Source organism: Citrus clementina, unplaced genomic scaffold, assembly GCF_000493195.1.
Source record: "Citrus clementina cultivar Clemenules unplaced genomic scaffold, Citrus_clementina_v1.0 scaffold_4, whole genome shotgun sequence".
In the NCBI taxonomy this organism is placed as follows: Eukaryota; Viridiplantae; Streptophyta; class Magnoliopsida; order Sapindales; family Rutaceae; genus Citrus; species Citrus x clementina.
This window is the reverse complement of record NW_006262274.1, coordinates 22731363-22750256: the sequence shown is the minus strand read 5'-3', so window position 1 is coordinate 22750256 and position 18894 is coordinate 22731363. Positions and strand designations below refer to the sequence as shown.

Here is an 18894-nt window from a genome sequence, read left to right as displayed (position 1 = left end):
AAAAATTGGGTGTATAAGTACCATTTAATTAATTGAAAAAATATTATTGTTCTTTTTTTTAATCCTTTCGACCTAAAAAACATGTAATACTCATCTCAAATAATTTTTTTCTAATCAATCATACAATTACAATTATCAAACAATTTCACAATCATCAAATGGTTTTCAATGTTTAAAGTAATCACTAAAATAATAATAGTCTAAACCAACTTTGAATAATAAAAAATTATAATTACAAAAATTATCATTTAAAGATTATAATTATAAAAATTAACATCTTAGATTTTGAGATTTATTTATTTTACTAAATTCAGAAGTATTCTTATAATAATAGCTTTTTATTTTTAAAAATTTTGTAGGATAAAATGAGCTTTTAATTCATTTAGGGATAAAATAATCATTTTATTTAAATTTTTTGTTTCAAAGTGGTTGATTGATACAAGTTTAGAAATAAAGGTAGTGTAGAGAACATGTCAAAATTTTGTAGTGGTTAACGTATATATGACAAAAAAAAAGTGGTGCAAAGATAATTTTTAAAATTTTTATTTTTTTTCAAGAATACTTAAGAATCCTTTGGATTAAAAAAAGAGTAATGATACAGCTACAAATTCTTGTACAAACTTATTTTGTACAAACTGACCTGGCATTAATTCATTGGTTGAATGAAAATATAAATGAATAAAAAAAAATCATGTGGGCCAAGTGATATTTAATTCAACCAATTTTATCATGCCACATCATTTTATACAAAATAAGTTTGTACAAGAGTTTGTGGCTATATCATTACTCTTAAAAAAAATTGAGTCTAATTAAAATATTTATTATAAATTGAGGTGTGAGGAGTGGGCTAAAAACCCATAGCCCACAATCCAAACCAAATTGAAACTAGCGTATCTCGAAAATCATTTGGTAAGTAATTCTTCCATAGTCTAAATTTATTAAAAAAATTAAATTATTTTTCAGAATCTAACGTAATCTAAACATATCATAAGTCAAGCCAAACTCAAATCATATTTAAATAATTTAGGTTGTGTTATTTTATAAAGAGTTAGTTGATTTGGGTACCCAAATTTATTTAATTTCGTTTGGGTTAAACTTAAAAACCAATCCAACCCGATTCATACCAACCCTTTGTGTATATATACGCATATGTTTTTTATAGTACGGATGAGGAGTAAGAACGTGTGCCGGGTTGGGTTTGATTGTCCCCTTCAATAATTTGATTGAAATAAAAGAAGTTAATCCAGATTGTGGGCTCTCTGCTTCCTTTTGCCCAAACACTCTTTTTATTGGCTGATTGGAGTTCCAGACATATTTAATTATCAATGATGATACAACTATAAATTAATATAAAAAATTTCTTGTACAATCTAAGATAGTAATTTGCGTGATATAAAAGAATTGGTTGAAAGCATCACATGATCATTGTGTCAGAAAATAGGTATAATAGTATGAAAATGTATAATTATTGTTTAATCATTTACATTGAGTTGATGCGCATGCACGAAAATGAATATAGGATATAGTAATCATAGTGTTTCCTCAAATATTTAGTATTAAATGCTTAATTTTAAAACATTTCACAAGTGTTTCAAGGTAAATTAAATAAGTAATTCGCAAACATTTATGGGAGAATGATCATGTCTACTAATGTTTTACCTTTTATACCACTTCATTAAGATAAATGGTTGTGATATTGCGTCAAAAGTTAATTTGACGTTAAAAATCCACATTCCATAATCCATGTATCTGCTGTGCATAAGATGAAGATAATTAAGAAGTTAAAAAGACTAAAGAGAAAAGATGCTGAGGATATAAGCCGTGCATCCAAATTTAAATGGGGAGAGAGAGAGATGGATTTATACACAAATTGCATATGTATTTATACACTTGGTTTAGTTATTTTCCTTGAGCTTTAATGGTTCTCTACGAATAGAATTTTTTCATGTTTTCCAATAGAAGGTAATTAGGTAGAGGTAAGACAAACAATTGCAGGTAATATTTATCTTCGGCGTTTCTTCTTCTCAGGAGTTGAATGCACCTGCGTTTTCTCACCATATGTCTTCATCTGAAAATTCTCAAAGGCATCAGAAACTGCTTCCACCTGTAAGATAAATTCCATTAGTTCAGTATTGAAAAGTAATAGATTTGACCAGTTATGATAGACAATTTTATTTTTTCTTACTGACCAAATGGGGCTCCTTGGCGTACACCCTCACAATCATGTCTTGACAGAATGTGGGCAGCAAATGACTGATGCGCTCCTCTTTGTCGATTAGGAATTTCACATCAGAACAATAATCCTGATAGAATTAGGATGTTAAAATCTCTTCTGTAAAAGTAATATAATGGGAAGACAATATCACTGCAACATGAATAGATTTAAGCTATTATTTTGCTCAAGGAAAACAAATCCCCTGATAATTTCTATGCTAAAGTAGCAGGCTAAACTAGTCGCGCTTTCATACAATGGTAAAGTATATTGAACAGAGGAAGTGATCCTGTCACCTGATAAAAATTCGTGCTGCATAGGAAGAATGCACATGCACAAAGAAGAAGAGATCAATATTAGAATTTATTAGCAGCAGCCTATGCATCAAACCATCATGAGCATTGTTTACCTGTATCATTCACATACCTTTCAAGAGGGTTTTTCTTTCCACGAGTCAAATCAATCTTAACAATGCTCACAATAACATCTTCTTCTTTTAGTGTGACCTCACCAGCTTTCTGATTGACAAATCACTCTTTGAGATATTGTGTTTTACTGTCAGAGTGAAGTTTATATAAATATAGGTAGTGTATTTTGGACCTGGGAACAAACAATATCTTGTGCATTTATGCCTTTAAAGTGCTCTTGCTTTGCCTTTGGAACTGAATACTCATTGCAGAACTGCAAAATATAAAAAGAAATATAGAATTCTACTCCATTTGAACATGACGGAATATGCTAAAAAAGCTTTATACCGAATTTAGTTTTCCTGACGGGCTGACACAGATAAAAAAAGACTACGGATGAAGCAAACTCTTCTGTCCCGATAGAAATAATATGACACCTGGTATAGCTGCCTTCTTCGAACTCGAAGAATTATATCTCTTGCTTTCTTCAGTTCTGGACGGGGATCAGCTAAAATGGCATTGATTATTGTATCATCTAACTGCATATTTTAGCAGCATAGTGATAGTGCTAGTGTCACAAACGTACAATAATGGAAATTACTACGAAATCATAAATGATTTTCTATGTTTACCTTCCAAAATTCTGCTGGCTGTTGAATTGAGGACGAAATTCCAAGATGCTCGTTTGCTTCTAACAGTGCATCTACAAGCATAAGTTCTATTGCCTGAAAAGTGAAATTTGGTCAAGTCTGATGCCTCCACCACCATTTTAAGTTGCAGATGAAACAAATCAGTTAAAAAAAGGCACCTTCACTTTTGCATGTGTATAGACTGTTCGATGCAAATCAGCACGTGCAGAAAACAACTTGTAGACCGTAAGATCTGATCAAATTTTCAAAAATCAATTGAAGAACATAATAGCTACCTGTGTAAGTCAGAAAAAGGTTTTCAGCATTTACTAACAATCCTTAGCTCGGTAACATATCTCATCACCCATTACCCGCATAGTTTCCATTAACCTGCAAATAAAAATGAAAACTTTCTATCACTGGCTCCTTTCTTGAAGAATTGCAGCATCACATACAGTGCATGTCAGTAAATCAACAATCTCGTTTACAACCTCTGAACATTTAGAAACATCACTCAAATTCAGAAATAATTAAGACTGAAGGCTACATGAACATGTATCTGCCGTAAGACTGAGCATAAATAGGATATCAGCACATGCCTTTCGAACTGAAAATTGCAGCCTAGACCACAAGCGCGGGAATCACGAACAATGTAATCAAACCTGTGAACAAATGATGTATTAAAACTTGTTTTCCTGTCAAAACCATATAGATCAATTAAATGAAAGAAAAAATATAATAAAAGATGAGATATTCATGGACTCACTTGTCTACATCTATTCCATTCCGACCATTTGCAACAATGTCATATAGAAACTGTTTTTCCTTCGCACTCTACATTTTTAAGAATTTTTTTCTTTTAAAATGCCAATGATAAAAATAAGACACCAATGGAAATAAATTCAGAGCTATAAGTGTAAAAAAATAGCTTCAATATGTTCTCATGTATTGGAGAAGAAGTCAAATCAAAGGTTGGACAATCTGACATACTTTCTGTGAAGCATGGCTAGTAACTATCATTTCCTGTTAAGCCAAAAAAAAGTGTCAGGGCCCAAATTTCAACATGTATATAGAAAAGAAAAGAAAAGGTATACTGTATAAGTCGATAATCTAAAAATTCAAAAGTGCCACAAACAATTGAACGCCTGCAAGTGGCCGCTTGAAGGGGAAGGATGGATTAGGGTGCAAGAAAGAAAAGAAAAAGAAGTTCATTCCAAATGAAAATGAGTGCAAAGTTGGTGTTCTTGGAGCAACAACCCTCACTGTCTATAGGTCTATATGTTGGAATTGAAGAACTCCAATGGCCAGCAGCTTCAGAAATCATGGTTATTGAAGAGAAAAGTAAAAGGAAGCGGATAAAAAATAGATGGCTAAACAGGTTAACCTTCACCCTATCAAGCCTTCCTGAATCAATGTCAATATAGTGCTGATCAACAATGTAGTCTATCATCTTCAGGGACATGTCTTCATGAGACCTGAAATATTAAATCAGAGTAATCACTAGTAAACCTGCTTGGGTGGTACAACAGGTTTGGGCTTCAAACCCTGCTCAGATGGGTGGGGGAAGGGGTTTGGTTTTTGTTCATGCAGTACTTAAAAAATAATTTTTTTTAAAAAAGTTATACAAATTTTCACATGATCATTGCAGATCTGAATAGAATATTATGTTTCATCACCCTGACTATACCGCTTGATGTAAAAAAAAGTTACATTATTAGTGATAACTAATCAAAACATATTGTCCCTTATGCTACTTCTCAAGAATGAACCAAGTTCAAAAACTTTGTAAAATTTAACTATGTAAACCTTATTGGAACTTTCTAGCCTCAGAAGGTATAAAACGTAGTGAGGACCTTGGAAATATGGAAAACAGATAGTCATGTATCCCAGTTAGATACCACGAATTCTTACATAGCATCCAGAATTATCTCCACTAATGTTCCAAGCAAAGTCTTAGGAACAGAAAATTGCATATGATCACTGAATCACCAAATAAATACTTCAATAGATAGAAAAAAGGTTATTTATCAATGAAACAAATTGTTTTGAAAACAATGATTCTGACATCTTGGTTTGTCACCATCAAATCCGTCCCCTGATCTATTACTATTGCACTGAGATGTTACTCACCAATTGGAGCCACTAAGAACCCGAGGAAGAAACTCCCTCTCAAACATATGGCTGAATGGCCCATGGCCAACATCATGCAGCAGTCCTATGTAGAAAATAAACAAAACATTAGAATTGAAAATGAACACAACATTGACAGATTCACACAGACGAATGAAAACAATGAATATCTGCCGATATGTGAATCTTATTACCAGCAAGTTTCACCGTCTGTATATCAATGTCATCAATATCAAGCTCTAGGCCCTACAAAGGATCACATGCATATGAGGAAAAGATTCTCATAATAATTCTCATTCTGAGAATTATTTGGACAAATTCCTACCTGGTAATCTTTAAGTGTTTGAACAGCTGTACCAGCTAACCAATAAACCCCTAGTGAATGCTCAAAACGAGAATGTACAGCTCCTGGGTAAACCAAGTGTGATAAACCTGGAAGCAAGAAAGAAATTTAGCTTATTAACAATTTTAAGATTTAGAAAGCAGCATATCTATCAGATATTATTATGGGCACCCTTTCAGGACCTTTCTAGTCAATCAGTGAGAGTGTTACCACAAACTAATTCTCTAGCAATTACAAGTCAATTTTTTACACATTTTTTCAGTTTAATGAGGCGATGCATGGTCAGAAGAACTCAAACGAAAATCTATACTAGATAAGCAAGTTAAAAATGCTATCAAATAGCTAATGATATATTGCAATCATTAATTGGCACTCAAATGGTTTCTCCTGTCATGGCAACCACAATCCACTTAACAGAGAATGTTAGTTTTTCATATGGGCACTAATTGAAGTGTTAATAAACAAAAATGTACGGCCACCAATCTCTACTCTGCCTACCACCAATGTACTGACTAAAGCAAATCCAGCAGTCACTAGGAAAGATGAATTCTATCCATAAAAATTTGTTCAGTAAGGTAATAAACTGAACAACTAATAACAGATTTCAAGGGAAAATTTAGGAATTACACAAGTTAACTTTAGAAACAATGAATACATTGTCTTCATCATGATCATCCACAACCATTTAACCATAAAAATTAACCAGTGTCATAAGTTGGATAATATTTTCCAGTTTTATGAACCAGCATTTCAAATCTACAATAATCACCTAATTGAATCATTTATTACTAAATTTCTTAAAAAATTAGAAGTAGTTCGAAACTCACCAAGTTGCTTTAGATCACGGAGTCTGCAATATGTAACAAATCAACAAACTATAGTTTTAATTAACGAATCCAAGAAGAAATAACAGATAAATCTGTTCAGATACATCAATTCTATCATACTTGCCTCTGAAACTCTTCAGTGTCAATGAATTGCAAAGCCAGCTGCATTCACAGAAAAACAATAAGCAAGTTCAATTTTATAGCTATGGCATCTCCAAGAAATCTGTAACAACCTAATGGTAATATCAAAAATGCAAAAAGCCAAGTCCAGATCAGACAATTAAGTAAAAGACACGTCACGTTTTCTATTTCACATACAATAAATGACCAATCAGCTATCTCCACAATAAAGTGACAAAACACAGCAACTACTAGGATATTTACAAGTCACAAAAATTAACAACTACTAAACTGAACATTTAACAAAGATGTTCATTCGTTCCATATAAAAATAACTAATATAGCATGATACGAGATAAACGATCTCTAAAGTCTCCATATCTGCTCTGTTTTTCACTTACTTCTTTTCTAAGTTTTGTTCACACTTTCAAATTTAAGTTGCGTCAACAATTCTTAAAGAAGATCCGGACTCAAGAAGAAAATCATAAATCAAAATATTAAAATCAAATTCAAACTCAAAAATGTCATACAAAATCAGTTAAAGTTGTAAAACAGATTAAACCAAAATTTATCAATCGGTTCTAAGTTAATGCTCTAGTAAACAAAACAAAACAAACAGCAAAGGCACGCATACAAGAGATTCGAGAATCGAATTTACAAATGATTCAGAAACAACGAAAATTTAGAGATGGAGCTGACAATACCGGATCCAGATAGATGTTTCCGTGAACGTTATCATGAACGTGCTTCGAGTATCGTTCTTTCTGCGAAGAGTTTGATTTCAACAGCTCGTCGGTCGAAGAAGCTCCCATTGTTACCTCGCTAAGTACTCTGAAACACAGAAACTAAAGAAATGAAGAAAATTAAACCTTAAAAATGAAACTAGAACTAGAAAAAAAAAAGGAGAAAATTTCAAATTCTAGTACCTACGGATTTGAAAATTTGAACGGATGAAGAGGGAGGGAGGGAGGGGAGGGGGGGAGGGTGGGAAGAGTTAGTTAAGAGTGAAAATGTAGGAAATGAAAGGGCTGGGGAGGGGAGTGAATGTATTGTATGCACACATGGATTTTTGGTTTTGGAGGAGCAGTCATGTGGCGATGCCGCCAAAAAAGTCATAGGTCAACCGACGCGCAAGTTTTCGAGCGTGGTATGCACGATCCAATCAGGGATGAAGCCTTCAGTGGTGGTAACGAGTCGTGTAATGTGAAACGAAACCATTTTCTGTTAGGAAAACGGAAAGAGCAAAGAAGGACAGATGGAAAGCTCCCGAATCAGCTTTTCTGATGAAACGACAATTAGCGTTTCATTTTGGGTAACACTTGTCGCTCTCCTGTGTTTTCGGAGAACAAAAGCAGCTCACTTTACTCAGCACATGAAAAATTGAGGCGCCATGCGTCGGTCCTCGATCGAATGGGTCCATTGAATTAAGTTTTGGGTCTTATTTTTAACGTATCTTATAATTAAGTAACATTTATCTATTAGTCCACTTAATTTTATTATTTTATCACTTACTTTTACACTGAAAATTTTGATTGGGAGTTAGTAGTCTGAAAAATCCTTAAGTTTTATAAGGAGTACAATTGCTGCACGTTCAATATTTTTAAATTTAATTTGGATTAGTTTTTCAACTGAGACAGTCACGGCACGGCAACCGTATCGTTTCTGCTTACTGTTTACGCAAGCTAAGTGATTATTGGCCTGCTTTTATATTGAGAGACTAACTTATTGGAGCCGTAACTTCTCACTGCTATTCGCTGCGAACGTACTCGCAATTAAATTATTGGGGAAAAAAACAAAAAAGGATATAACCTGAAGCAAACGAATCTGACCATGTGTACGAGATGAGGAGGGAACAATCACAGAATCTGCCTAGACTGGTGCCAAGCCAAATAGCATGACAGGGACATTTCTTGTCCCCAGCACTCACGCCACCCACAAATGGAGACAATAACAACACTAATGCGATCTTTGGGAGTTAGATTAAGTATAGGATTGAATTAACTTTGGGATTAAATATTTTATCCCATGTTTGGCTACTTTGCTTGGATTGGATTAGGGAGGACTAAATTTAAATTTAGTACTTAAATCATGAGATTAACGATCCCAATTTATAAGTGGGTTTAGATGGGATTAGGATAAGACAAAAAGATTTATTCATATTTCTTTCATAAATAACACTATTTTTTACTTGTAACCTAAAATTTAATTAATTAAACCTAAAATTTATTTAATTATTTATTTATTTATTTTATTCATGATTTACTTGAATTTATTTTTTATTTTGTTTTATAGTTTAATTAAATTGGTACTTTTACTCCAATAAAATTAACTATTTAATAATTTGTTATAATAATTGATTGTATTAAATTTAATAATCACCAATGTAATATTAAAAATAATCATGAAAATTAATAATACAATTAAATAATTGATTTTATATATACATTATTTGCTAACTTTTTGATAAAATAAAATATATCTAAAATATATAATAAAAATTAATTAAATAATTTTATTAATTTATATTTGTTTATTATAATTATGACTACCCAATAACTAATTTATTACATATTTAATGCTCTTGTTAATTATTTTTAAATTAATTTTAATTATTACTCTTAAATATTCATAAATATTTTTTTGTATTTAAATATGATTTAACATTGCCTAATCCGATATTGTACCAAACATAATACAGAACATAATATAATCCAGCTTAATCCAATCCAACTTAATCTAGTCCAATCTTAATAATTAGTCAAATCCAATTCAGCGTGCCAAACGTAACCTAACTGTACTAAAAACAGCAGACTTCATTAAAAAAAAATTAAAAATTATACTGACTCAATTGCAAATAAAGTAAAAAACAAATATGAAACTCAATTTCAACTACTCGTTGGAAAAATGGAGGAGTCCATGAAAAAATGAAAAATGAACGAGCTAGCTTGTTTTGAAATTTCAACAATCCACTCATCCGAAGTCAAAATCACCTCTCTACTAAGGAAAATTCCCAGCTATAATTATCCTATCTACCACAAAGACAGAGTTGAGATTTACCTAAATCTGAAAAATAGTTCTTGGTCATGCAATCAACATGACCAAGGCTTCACTAAAACCCTGTTCTACATTTTTGAGCTAGAAATTTTGAATCTTTAAATTCCAATCAGAAACCTAATCATACAAACTTCATAAACACGGTAAATTTTCCTTAATGCTCTTGAGACGAACTTGGACTTGCCAGATGGTCATGCAATTCACATAAGTCGCTTGTGTTTCATTTTTGGGGAAATAATAAGCTAGTGGGAACATCTCTCTGAAGTAATAATCAGATTGATGCATTTATAGCCGTCTGGAACTTCTCTGGAACACGAAGTAAGGGAGCCTGTATTGCACCGGGATTCCCAAGCTGACCACAGGCTGCCATCTGATCATCCCCTCTGCTCAGACGCAAGAAAACAGTGCACCCAGCCCCGGCCAAAATATTCCGAAACTCAATCATTTTCTCATCGGTGGTTGGTGTAAACTGTGATCCACAATGAGGATTGAAGGAAATGAGATTGATCTTGCATGGAATGCCCTGAACAAGACCAATAAGCCTCTTTGCATCATCAAAGCTGCACAAAGAAATAGACATCAGCCCACTGACTACAGTTGTAAACATACACACACATATATATATATAGAGAGAGAGAGAGAGAGAACCCTCATATCTAATTAAGTTCACCATTGGTGTGCAAAAGGTAAAAAAAATTATCAAACCTGTCATTAACTCCGGCAAGCATTACGTATTCAAAGAGAACTTTGTAATTATTTTTGAAGTGAAGTTCCTCCCGAAGAGTCTCAATAAGCAGTCCTAGTTTATACTTCCGATTAATCGGCATGATCCAGTTTCTGACCTGCATGGTTTGTAAAAGGTGGTCAATAACATCTCTCTATCACTCAGCACTGTTGACAGTTGGTGAGAAAAAGAATAAGCTGGAAACTTAAATACCTCATCAGTTGTAGCGTTTAAACTAACAGCTAAAGCACAATTAGATTCATTGAGAAATTGTTTCAGCTGGGGAACAAGCCCACTTGTAGAAACAGTGACCTTGCGAGGACTGAAGTGAAGACCCTGTTCATGCACCATTATGTTGGCAGCTTTTATAACATTTTCAACCTTGTGAAGTGGCTCTCCCATTCCCTACAAATATATTGTTATCTCACTAATTAGAAACAATATTGAGAACCTTAGTTTAATTCAGAACATACTGATAATCTAAAGCTCCCTGGTTAGCAGTGTGGATAGATGAGGATAGCAACATTTCTTAACTAAAGAACTTGATGACACTTAGGCAAAATCAACATAAGAGCATGGAAACTCCAGTCAAGTTTAAAATCCTTTTTCTTGTTTGAGTATGTATGCAAACATGCATGAGTTTGAGCACTTGCAGTCCTTATGAAGGACTAAAGTGAACCTTTGATTGAACTAAACAAAAATATAAAAGTAAAGAGGCCCCTTTTTTCTCCTGTAAACACAAAAGAAAAGAACAAAAGCTCTTTTAATTACTGGAAAACCAATGGTCATACACACAGTTTATGTGGAGAAGTCTGCCACATAATTTGTTAAATGGGCAAACCAGATAAAGCAAGTTAACACTGTCTACCCGATTAAAGACTGCAGATCATTATAGAGCCATCCCCAATATTGTTCCCTCTACTGGAAAACGTTTAGATCACGGGAAATCTACCCTAAATATGCATTTACCATAAATACAACATTTGTAATCGAGCCAACTTCACTCGAGAGCAGACGCCGAGCAAATACTGCTTGTTCTACAATCTCAGCTGCAGTCAGATGCCTCTTCAGACCCATCCTACAAAATAAATTGACATATCATGGAATGAAGCACGCAGAAGTAAAACAGAGTGGGAATTACAGAGTATGAGAAGTAAATTAAAACTTGCCTGCCAGTGTAGCAGAACTGACAATTCATAGCGCATCCCACTTGACTTGAAACACAAACAGTTGTCCTGCCCCTATTGCATGGAATGACAACAGTTTCTATCACCAGTCCATCATCCAGCATAAATAAAATCTGAAACCTCCTGCGAGTTTCAAAATCAATGCGAAGATTCTCAATGTAATGCAAGTCTTAAATACATATTGAATATTAGCAACCATAGTACAAGAGTATTCCTAAAGATTGTTTCTAACTAATTTAGAGTAGATGAAGAAGATTATTTCTACCTTTCTAGTTCCATCGGATGATGTGAGAATGTCTTTCAAGGATAATGCCCTGAATTCAGCATGTTCACTCAACATTTTCTTGAAATCCTTGTTCAAACCTACACAATATATAATTACTAAAACCGAGTAATCACCTCCAAAAAAGAAACATCCTGGGAAAGAACCAAATACAAACTTACAAAAGCATAACATGGCAAAGCACGTCCATTGAAAATTGAATGTGCAGCAATGCTATTAGAGATAAAATCTAACCAAGTAATATCAAGAGTGCCCAAGCAGATGATCATGCAGTACCTTCCAATTCATCGGTACAATGTGCCCATATGTCATCCCCATAGAGGCGCTTCCACAGCATCAAAGCTTGACCAGGTCTGAACCCATGTGATCGAACCCATTGCTGTCAAAACACAGTAGCACAATTATATTTAACACTCACAGATCTTGTTTATGAAACTAATATATAAAGACCCAGATCATCTAGTGTCATTGAACCAAAAACACAACGTCTAATGATCTAAAGAACAATTATATTATTTATCACTAATAAAATATGCTTAAAAAGCAAATGGGTTGAAAAATACAGAAGTAAAACTGAGGACAATTAGTACATACTTGGAGTTCAGTGAAACTCATTCCTTTCAGAAGAACCCTTGAACCCTTCTTTGGTAAAACATTTATGTCATCACCACCTCCTACCAAAAAACCAACTCGGTTACTGCCATAAATATGCATAGCAAACACATATACGATTAAATATATAACAAACATGTATAAACACGCGCATGCCCACCAGCATCGGAGCAATAGTCTTCGATCGTAGCTAGAGGAATCTGGGGCGAACAAGTAGCAGTTGAAAGGGGCCGGCGAGTTGGTGACACAGGGGAGAGGAAAGTAATAGGTGGAGGGTTTGAGGAAGGGAAAAAGGTTGAAAGATGATTTTTATATCTAATTGTACGTGTCGTTTTGGAGGATGAAGAGACCGCCGAAGGTTTCATCAGAAACACGGAGGGAGCTCCCCCTCGCACTCGCACGAGCCTCATCCACACACTGCCCACCTCCATATTTGCAATTGCAAGGGTTCTCATCTTAGTCGAAAGAAAGGCCAAATCAGCTTTTCCAGTTTTATCATGTTAGATGTTGTCACATTACAAACACTCGATTTAGGAGGGCTACTTCGGTCACGCAAGTACATTCTTTGTATAAAATAAAAATAAATCAAAATTATAATAATTTTCCACCACCAATACAGACGACGATATTTTTGCTAAACTTCTTATTTAGATCGAATAAAATTATAGTTATAAAGTAAAAGTTGATAGCATATGGTGAAAATTATTGTTAAATAATAACTTTGATTGAAATAATAAACATATTATTTTTTAATTTTTTTATTATACACGTGTGGAATAAGATAAATTTGATTTCTAAATTACATAAACAATTGTTATTAAAAATAATTTAAGACTTGTTCCAAATTGAGGTGTTGGAGTTTAAAAATTACAACTAAAATGATTTTAAAAAAAAAGAAACTACAACTGTTATTAGGCGTTTGGTAAATCACCATGGTAAAAATTGATAATATTTATAAACATATTTATTAAAATTTAACAAAAGTGTGTTAAAATTATATTAGTCTTTTAATTCATGTATGTATGTAATATACATATATATAATGCTAGGAAAAGAAAAACAACTGCTATACCATACATGGTATTACTGCCAACTTTTAAACAAGTACACCCCCACCCACACAATACCATACACAGCCTTAATCGTTTAGGTCATTTAGTCTTTTTCTTTTCCTAATTTTTTAATATATTTTGAGAAGACGTCATCTCTCTTTCTAGTCTTACTACCCTTCCACGTTCACATTTTGTCATCCATTTTTTTTCAACCGCAGCATACAAAACAATTTTTCCTTAAAACATTTGTACATAAATGGTGAATGTGAATGCCACCGGCTTTGTTTTTATTTCTTTTATTATTTTTGAGCTATATACAGGTGCCATTCCGAGTGTTGAATTAAAACCACCAAAGATTTTCCTCGAGACAATCACATTACTAGCTTATCCATGAAGCCAATACAATACAAAGTAAATTTCCAACAACTTTGTGACATTACTAACACAAAAATCTGAATCAACTCCCTTGAAGCTGAATGATTTGGCCGCGATCGATTCGACGACCTTACACACATTTTTGAACATTTTATCAACTGCAACCATATTGGCGTAACAAATCATGAATTTGACTCCTGTAGTCTTCCAGCGAGATCTGTCTCGCCAGATTAGTCCATGATATCTACTCCTTGCCATCTGGAGCTAAGGACAAAGCTAGTCCCTGCAAACCAGATATTACAAAAGTCAGTCCCATTGTCTTAAACATAATTGCATCAACCCAGACAACATTGTAGCTTTATAGTGGCGACAGTTGCAACTTTTCCTATGATCTAAAATTAATAGAACAGAATAAGACAGAGATGGATGCATTGCAGATATGGCATCAATAAACATAAAAAAAGTGAAATAGTGCAAATTTAGTTAATTGATAAACCCCATATGGTATGTCAACATGAAGCAAAGGAATTGGAACACAATTTTCAAGGGAAGAAAAGATGAACCATAAAACTTGAGGAAAAAAAATGGATAATATGCATACTGATCTATGATAGCGGAACCACAACAATGACATGCAAGCAACAGAATTTTTTAAGCACAAATTTTGCATAATATAGCCAACTACCACTTCAGGTGTACATTGATCTATGCTGTGCCCCAAGTGCAACAATGGTAGCCAGCTATGTAAGCCAGTGCACTCGCAAGTTCATTAATATGCATTTTCATTATTTCTGACAATGACTGAACATGCACAATATAAGTCATGAGACATATGGGAGTCAATAAACCTGTTGAGAAACCACTTACCAGTACTTAATCAAGCCATCCCAACCACATGTTGCAACTTTACTTTGTTCCAGTGGATGCCACTCACACCCAATGCAAACCCCTTCATGACACTTGAGGGTCCTGAACACTTTGCAGCTCTTCCAGTCCCAAAACCAGCACTTACCCTCACCATCTCCCGACATAACAAACCGTCCATCCGGAGAGAAATTGACTTGACAAGCATATCCAGCCACAATGTGCCCAGCAAACCTCTTTTTCTTATTCAGCTGGAACCTCTCCCTTGTGCTATAAATAAGAATCTGATTATCCAAACTCTGCGCAGCTAACCAATTGGTATTGGGATGAAGCGAAATTGATGGCATTGAGTGCATGTGAGGCTCACTAATATACTTTATAACCACTGGAATCCCAAATTCCCATACGCGGAGAGACTTGTCATCACTTGAAGTAACAAATCTCCTGTTATTGTCCACAAATGTAATAGTATTCACTGCTCCCAAGTGTTGATCATACTCTTGAGTAATTTCTTTTGTGTTCATATCCCACTGAACAATCTTCTTATCACTCATACCTGCCAACAAAATATTCTGCTTATCATCATCCGGATTAAGCTTAACTACGTATGGAATCTTCCCGGTCGAGAAAGTCCTTATAACTTGCCCAGTTTCTGTATCCCAGTACTTGATGTTCTTATCATAGCTGGCCGTCAAAAATTTAGTCCCATCATTGCAAAATGAAATATCACGAACAGCCTTTGAATGACCCATGTAAGTCCTCATGCACTTGCCTGAATTGAACACATCCCAAATCTTCACCTTAGTATCCATCCCTGCAGAGAGAATCAAATGTCCATATTTGGGGAAGAATCGAATTGCTGAAACACCCTTGGTATGCCCACTCCAAGTGTGAACCAACCTCTTTGGAATATAACAATGATCATTGGCTGCTTTAGCATCTTTGGGAGGAGCAACCCAGGACCTACCCTGATAATCCTTCTCTTCTTTGCCATGAAAAGTACTCTTATCCTCCACATGCTCACCTTTCTCACCGCCTGCATTACCTTTATCTTCTTTCTTCTTTGCATACTCCTCTGCATACTTCTTTTGTTCTTCAGTCAACTCTGTTTGTACTCCCTCCTTTTTACCTGCCCATGGGCTCTTCCGATTCTTCATCAGCCAAGAGTCAGTTGCAGGATTATTAACCTCCGCAGGATCCACATCAACAGCCATACCATCACCACCCTCAGCTTCCTGTTTCCTCTCCAACTTTCTCTTTTTTTGCTCATTTTGACGTATATTGTACACCGAGATGGCATTATTTTTCTCCAAAGCATCCAAATCACCAATGTAATTGCTTCCAGCGGGGTCAGCAGCATAGCCGTATTTGTAGAAGGTGTTGTATTGTTCATCGAAAACAAACGAATCAATAGAGGCATCCTCTACAAAACCAAGCTTGTGGTTGCGCATGCCCTGGGCGATGCCATCCTTGGCATAAGGATGGGCTGGACCGTATATAGGGGCCCACAGCTGTTCGTATGTGGGGTTGTAGGCAACAACATGTTGACTGGGGTCAATGGGCCTGGATTGGGTTTGGCGGGCTTGGGCAACAGTTAGAGCCAGCGTGGTATCATCAACTTGAGGCGCAGCAGATTTGGATGGGAGTATACGTGGTGGTGATGATTCCAGTGCTGCAGAATCAGGATTTTGGTCATTTTGGTTTTCCGGCTTATCTAGCTCATCTTCTTTTTCGTCAGCATAGTTCTGGAGAAGATCCATGCCAAGTTTTAGGGGGGAGAGAGAGAGAGAGACGAGATATCAACTGTCGGTTCTGAAACACAGAAGATGAAATGCGGATTAAGCTGAAAGGCTGGTTAAGCTGAAAGGTGGGTTAAGCTGAAGGGCAGGTGCCTTGGGGTTGCTGTGGAATGAACCAATTACCAAAGAAACCACTTATCTACCTGTATTACAGGCCAACAATATAAGTAGAATGAGTTTTTCTAGAAGAGAACTACTATTCAAACAAACCAGTGTCCAGAAGCACAGTGACACACGCACAAGTCACATAACTTCATTATTATACCTTTTTTCTAAGGGAATTTTCAAAATTAATTTGAAACAAAAGTAACTAGTCAAATCTTACCTCAATAATTTTGTTAAACCTAATCTAACTAAAACCAGATTCGACTAACTCTCCTAAAATCACACTGAAAAACGATTAGCGAACTCCGTATTGATCTAACTGATACACACGAGTCGATGAGTAAAAAGTTAAAACGCTTTAAACCCTAACTCAGGCGGCTACAAAGAGACTTAGCTACACTACAACAGGCAAATTGTCTTTACGGAGAGAGGGAGAGAAAGGGTACCTTAGGGTTTTGCAGATTGGAGATTGCAGGGGAGCGGAGACGAATTAAAACGGTGCGATCAGGAGTCTCAGAGGAGAGCTCAAAATACTTGGATGGGAATTCTCATTTTCAGATTAGGAGAAGCAAAAAAAAAAAACAAAAAGCTGATAGGATTCTAGGATTTTGGTTAGAGAACGAAAATTTAGGGAAAAAAGCGTTATAATTTTAGGATTTTGATTAGAGAATTTTTTTTTTTTTAATTACGATTAGAGAATTAAAGAAAGAAGAGAGAAAGAATTTAAAAATTCATGGGGAAGAGTGAAGAATTAATGGGTTGGAATTTATACTATTGTTGCTTTCTTAGAAAATAATGAAAATCACTTATCTATTGTAGCTTAGCACGCTCCTCTGTTTAATTTAATTAAATTTCTTAATTATAATTGTTATAAGAAACCCTAATCTTAATAGGAAAAAAATTAAATAGGCTATTAACAAGAAAAAAATTAAATAATTGTCAGTAGAGGGGATGATCAGCTGCTAAAAGCAATAGTTAAGGTTGTTTACGATGATGCTCCAACTTAAGGGGGCCTATCACAGTTAAAATAAATCTCCATATAATGTCTGTCAACATGCGTCGATGGGGATAAATATTTGGGTATGGCAGAGGGTATTGGTGCAATACTACAATTCTCTTAAGGTATTTTAGTCTTTTCAATTGCTCAATAATATTTGTATTCTCGTATAAAAAGAATAAGATGTCTTATCTTTTCCATTAACAAGAGGGAGAGGGAGAGTGATCAAGAAAATGAACGTTTTTCTTAATTTGATCATAAGCAACACATGAGATCATTGAATGTTATGCATAGAGAAGACTAGAGGTAAATTTCAATTCTTGACCTTTGTTAATTGTTAATTTGTTATCAAGAAGCATGATTAGATAATTGTAGTAGAAGTAGGAACTTAAGATTTTGCAAAAATATTCAGATAGTGAGCTATTTCAAAAATCATAGTTACTTGTACCAATTGATTTTGATTCTAAATTTTGGATATGTTAAACTAAACATTTCAAGAATGTTTTGAAACTTGTTATGAGCTAATAAGATAAGAATTCAATTTATTACAATTTTTACAACTCAGGTCTGAAAACCTGAAAATTTATGATTTCAATGAAGAACATGAATTATGAATTTATTTTACCATATATCAACTTCTTCAAAAATTATAAAATTTGGGTCAGTAATTTTTATATATGTTTAGCGTGATTATGAAAATTTTCATAATTTAATGATAAAGCAATAAATTCCAAACAGAAAACTGATTGACATAATTGATGATGTCTCAGACATAAATTATTTTTAATAGTTCTATTCTAAGGATTGAGTATTGAGAGTATTTGAGGTTGTGTTTAAAAGATGTTTAAAATGAGAAATTTGAGGACAATTGGAATTTATAGTTAAGACTTGATTATATCTTATGAAAGTTTTATTAATGATTTTAGGTTGATGATATCAATATGAATTCATTACATGTGAGTGCCAAGAGATAAGTAAACTTGACTTCTAAATGAATCACAATAAATAATACGTATATGTTTAACACATTCAAAAAGTATATTTTTGATATGTACGGATATGATTTTTTATGCTTTTTCCCATGTGTTTACGTTATATGTTGTTATGTGTTGAGTGTGATTATATCTATGAGCATATGTAGTGTGAAAATTCATTGGCATAAGCTCGAACATGC

General features: G+C 34.2%; 3 protein-coding genes across 6 annotated transcripts; all 3 read right to left on the bottom strand.

The window, feature by feature from the left end:
* Nucleotides 1–1824: 1824 nt before the first annotated feature.
* Nucleotides 1825–7639, bottom strand: LOC18043792 (deoxynucleoside triphosphate triphosphohydrolase SAMHD1 homolog). Of its 2 annotated transcripts, none has more exons than XM_024185613.1 (20): nt 7595–7639; nt 7373–7513; nt 6673–6710; nt 6549–6571; nt 5704–5810; nt 5573–5624; nt 5379–5463; nt 4633–4723; nt 4239–4271; nt 4015–4082; nt 3848–3910; nt 3583–3638; nt 3428–3501; nt 3252–3344; nt 3057–3158; nt 2813–2893; nt 2639–2730; nt 2509–2524; nt 2190–2303; nt 1825–2104 (listed from the first exon to the last, which is right to left on the bottom strand). In XM_024185613.1, exons 2-20 carry the CDS (start codon nt 7478–7480, stop codon nt 2003–2005), a joined length of 1398 nt encoding a protein of 465 aa, XP_024041381.1. In that variant the 5' UTR covers nt 7481–7513; nt 7595–7639; the 3' UTR covers nt 1825–2002. The 2 variants fall into 2 exon arrangements, with proteins under 2 accessions (XP_024041381.1, XP_006438402.1); XM_006438339.2 differs by having other exon boundaries at nt 7373–7499; nt 7595–7618.
* A 1954-nt stretch (nt 7640–9593) lies between these two features.
* On the bottom strand, nt 9594–13033 carry LOC18043791 (dual-specificity RNA methyltransferase RlmN). 2 transcript variants are annotated; one of them, XM_006438338.2, is made up of 9 exons: nt 12689–13033; nt 12511–12590; nt 12193–12295; nt 11899–12014; nt 11616–11746; nt 11416–11524; nt 10660–10851; nt 10428–10564; nt 9594–10282 (listed from the first exon to the last, which is right to left on the bottom strand). In XM_006438338.2, exons 1-9 carry the CDS (start codon nt 12981–12983, stop codon nt 9994–9996), a joined length of 1452 nt encoding a protein of 483 aa, XP_006438401.1. In that variant the 5' UTR covers nt 12984–13033; the 3' UTR covers nt 9594–9993. The 2 variants fall into 2 exon arrangements, with proteins under 2 accessions (XP_006438401.1, XP_006438400.1); XM_006438337.2 differs by having other exon boundaries at nt 11899–11996.
* Nucleotides 13034–13971: 938 nt separating this feature from the next.
* LOC18043790 (pre-mRNA-processing factor 17) lies at nt 13972–17397 on the bottom strand. 2 transcript variants are annotated; one of them, XM_006438334.2, is made up of 3 exons: nt 17170–17397; nt 14823–16761; nt 13972–14238 (listed from the first exon to the last, which is right to left on the bottom strand). In XM_006438334.2, exons 2-3 carry the CDS (start codon nt 16577–16579, stop codon nt 14232–14234), a joined length of 1764 nt encoding a protein of 587 aa, XP_006438397.1. In that variant the 5' UTR covers nt 16580–16761; nt 17170–17397; the 3' UTR covers nt 13972–14231. The 2 variants fall into 2 exon arrangements, with proteins under 2 accessions (XP_006438397.1, XP_024041692.1); XM_024185924.1 differs by lacking the exon at nt 13972–14238 and having other exon boundaries at nt 14819–16761.
* Nucleotides 17398–18894: the final 1497 nt, after the last annotated feature.

Excerpts from the sequence above, each read along its gene's own strand:
- LOC18043792 (XM_024185613.1), bottom strand. The coding sequence starts at position 7,480 with ATGGGAGCTTCTTCGACCGACGAGCTGTTGAAATCAAACTCTTCGCAG. Across the intron at positions 3,345-3,427 it reads ATACACATGCAAAAGTGAAG|GCAATAGAACTTATGCTTGT; the intron begins GTGCCTTTTTTT and ends TTCACTTTTCAG. Across the intron at positions 2,894-3,056 it reads GAAGAAGGCAGCTATACCAG|TTCTGCAATGAGTATTCAGT; the intron begins GTGTCATATTAT and ends TATATTTTGCAG.
- LOC18043791 (XM_006438338.2), bottom strand. The coding sequence starts at position 12,983 with ATGAGAACCCTTGCAATTGCAAATATGGAGGTGGGCAGTGTGTGGATG. Across the intron at positions 12,015-12,192 it reads TTGTACCGATGAATTGGAAG|TAATTATATATTGTGTAGGT; the intron begins GTACTGCATGAT and ends ACTCGGTTTTAG. Across the intron at positions 11,747-11,898 it reads CATCCGATGGAACTAGAAAG|ATTTTATTTATGCTGGATGA; the intron begins GTAGAAATAATC and ends AGGAGGTTTCAG.
- LOC18043790 (XM_006438334.2), bottom strand. The coding sequence starts at position 16,579 with ATGGATCTTCTCCAGAACTATGCTGACGAAAAAGAAGATGAGCTAGAT.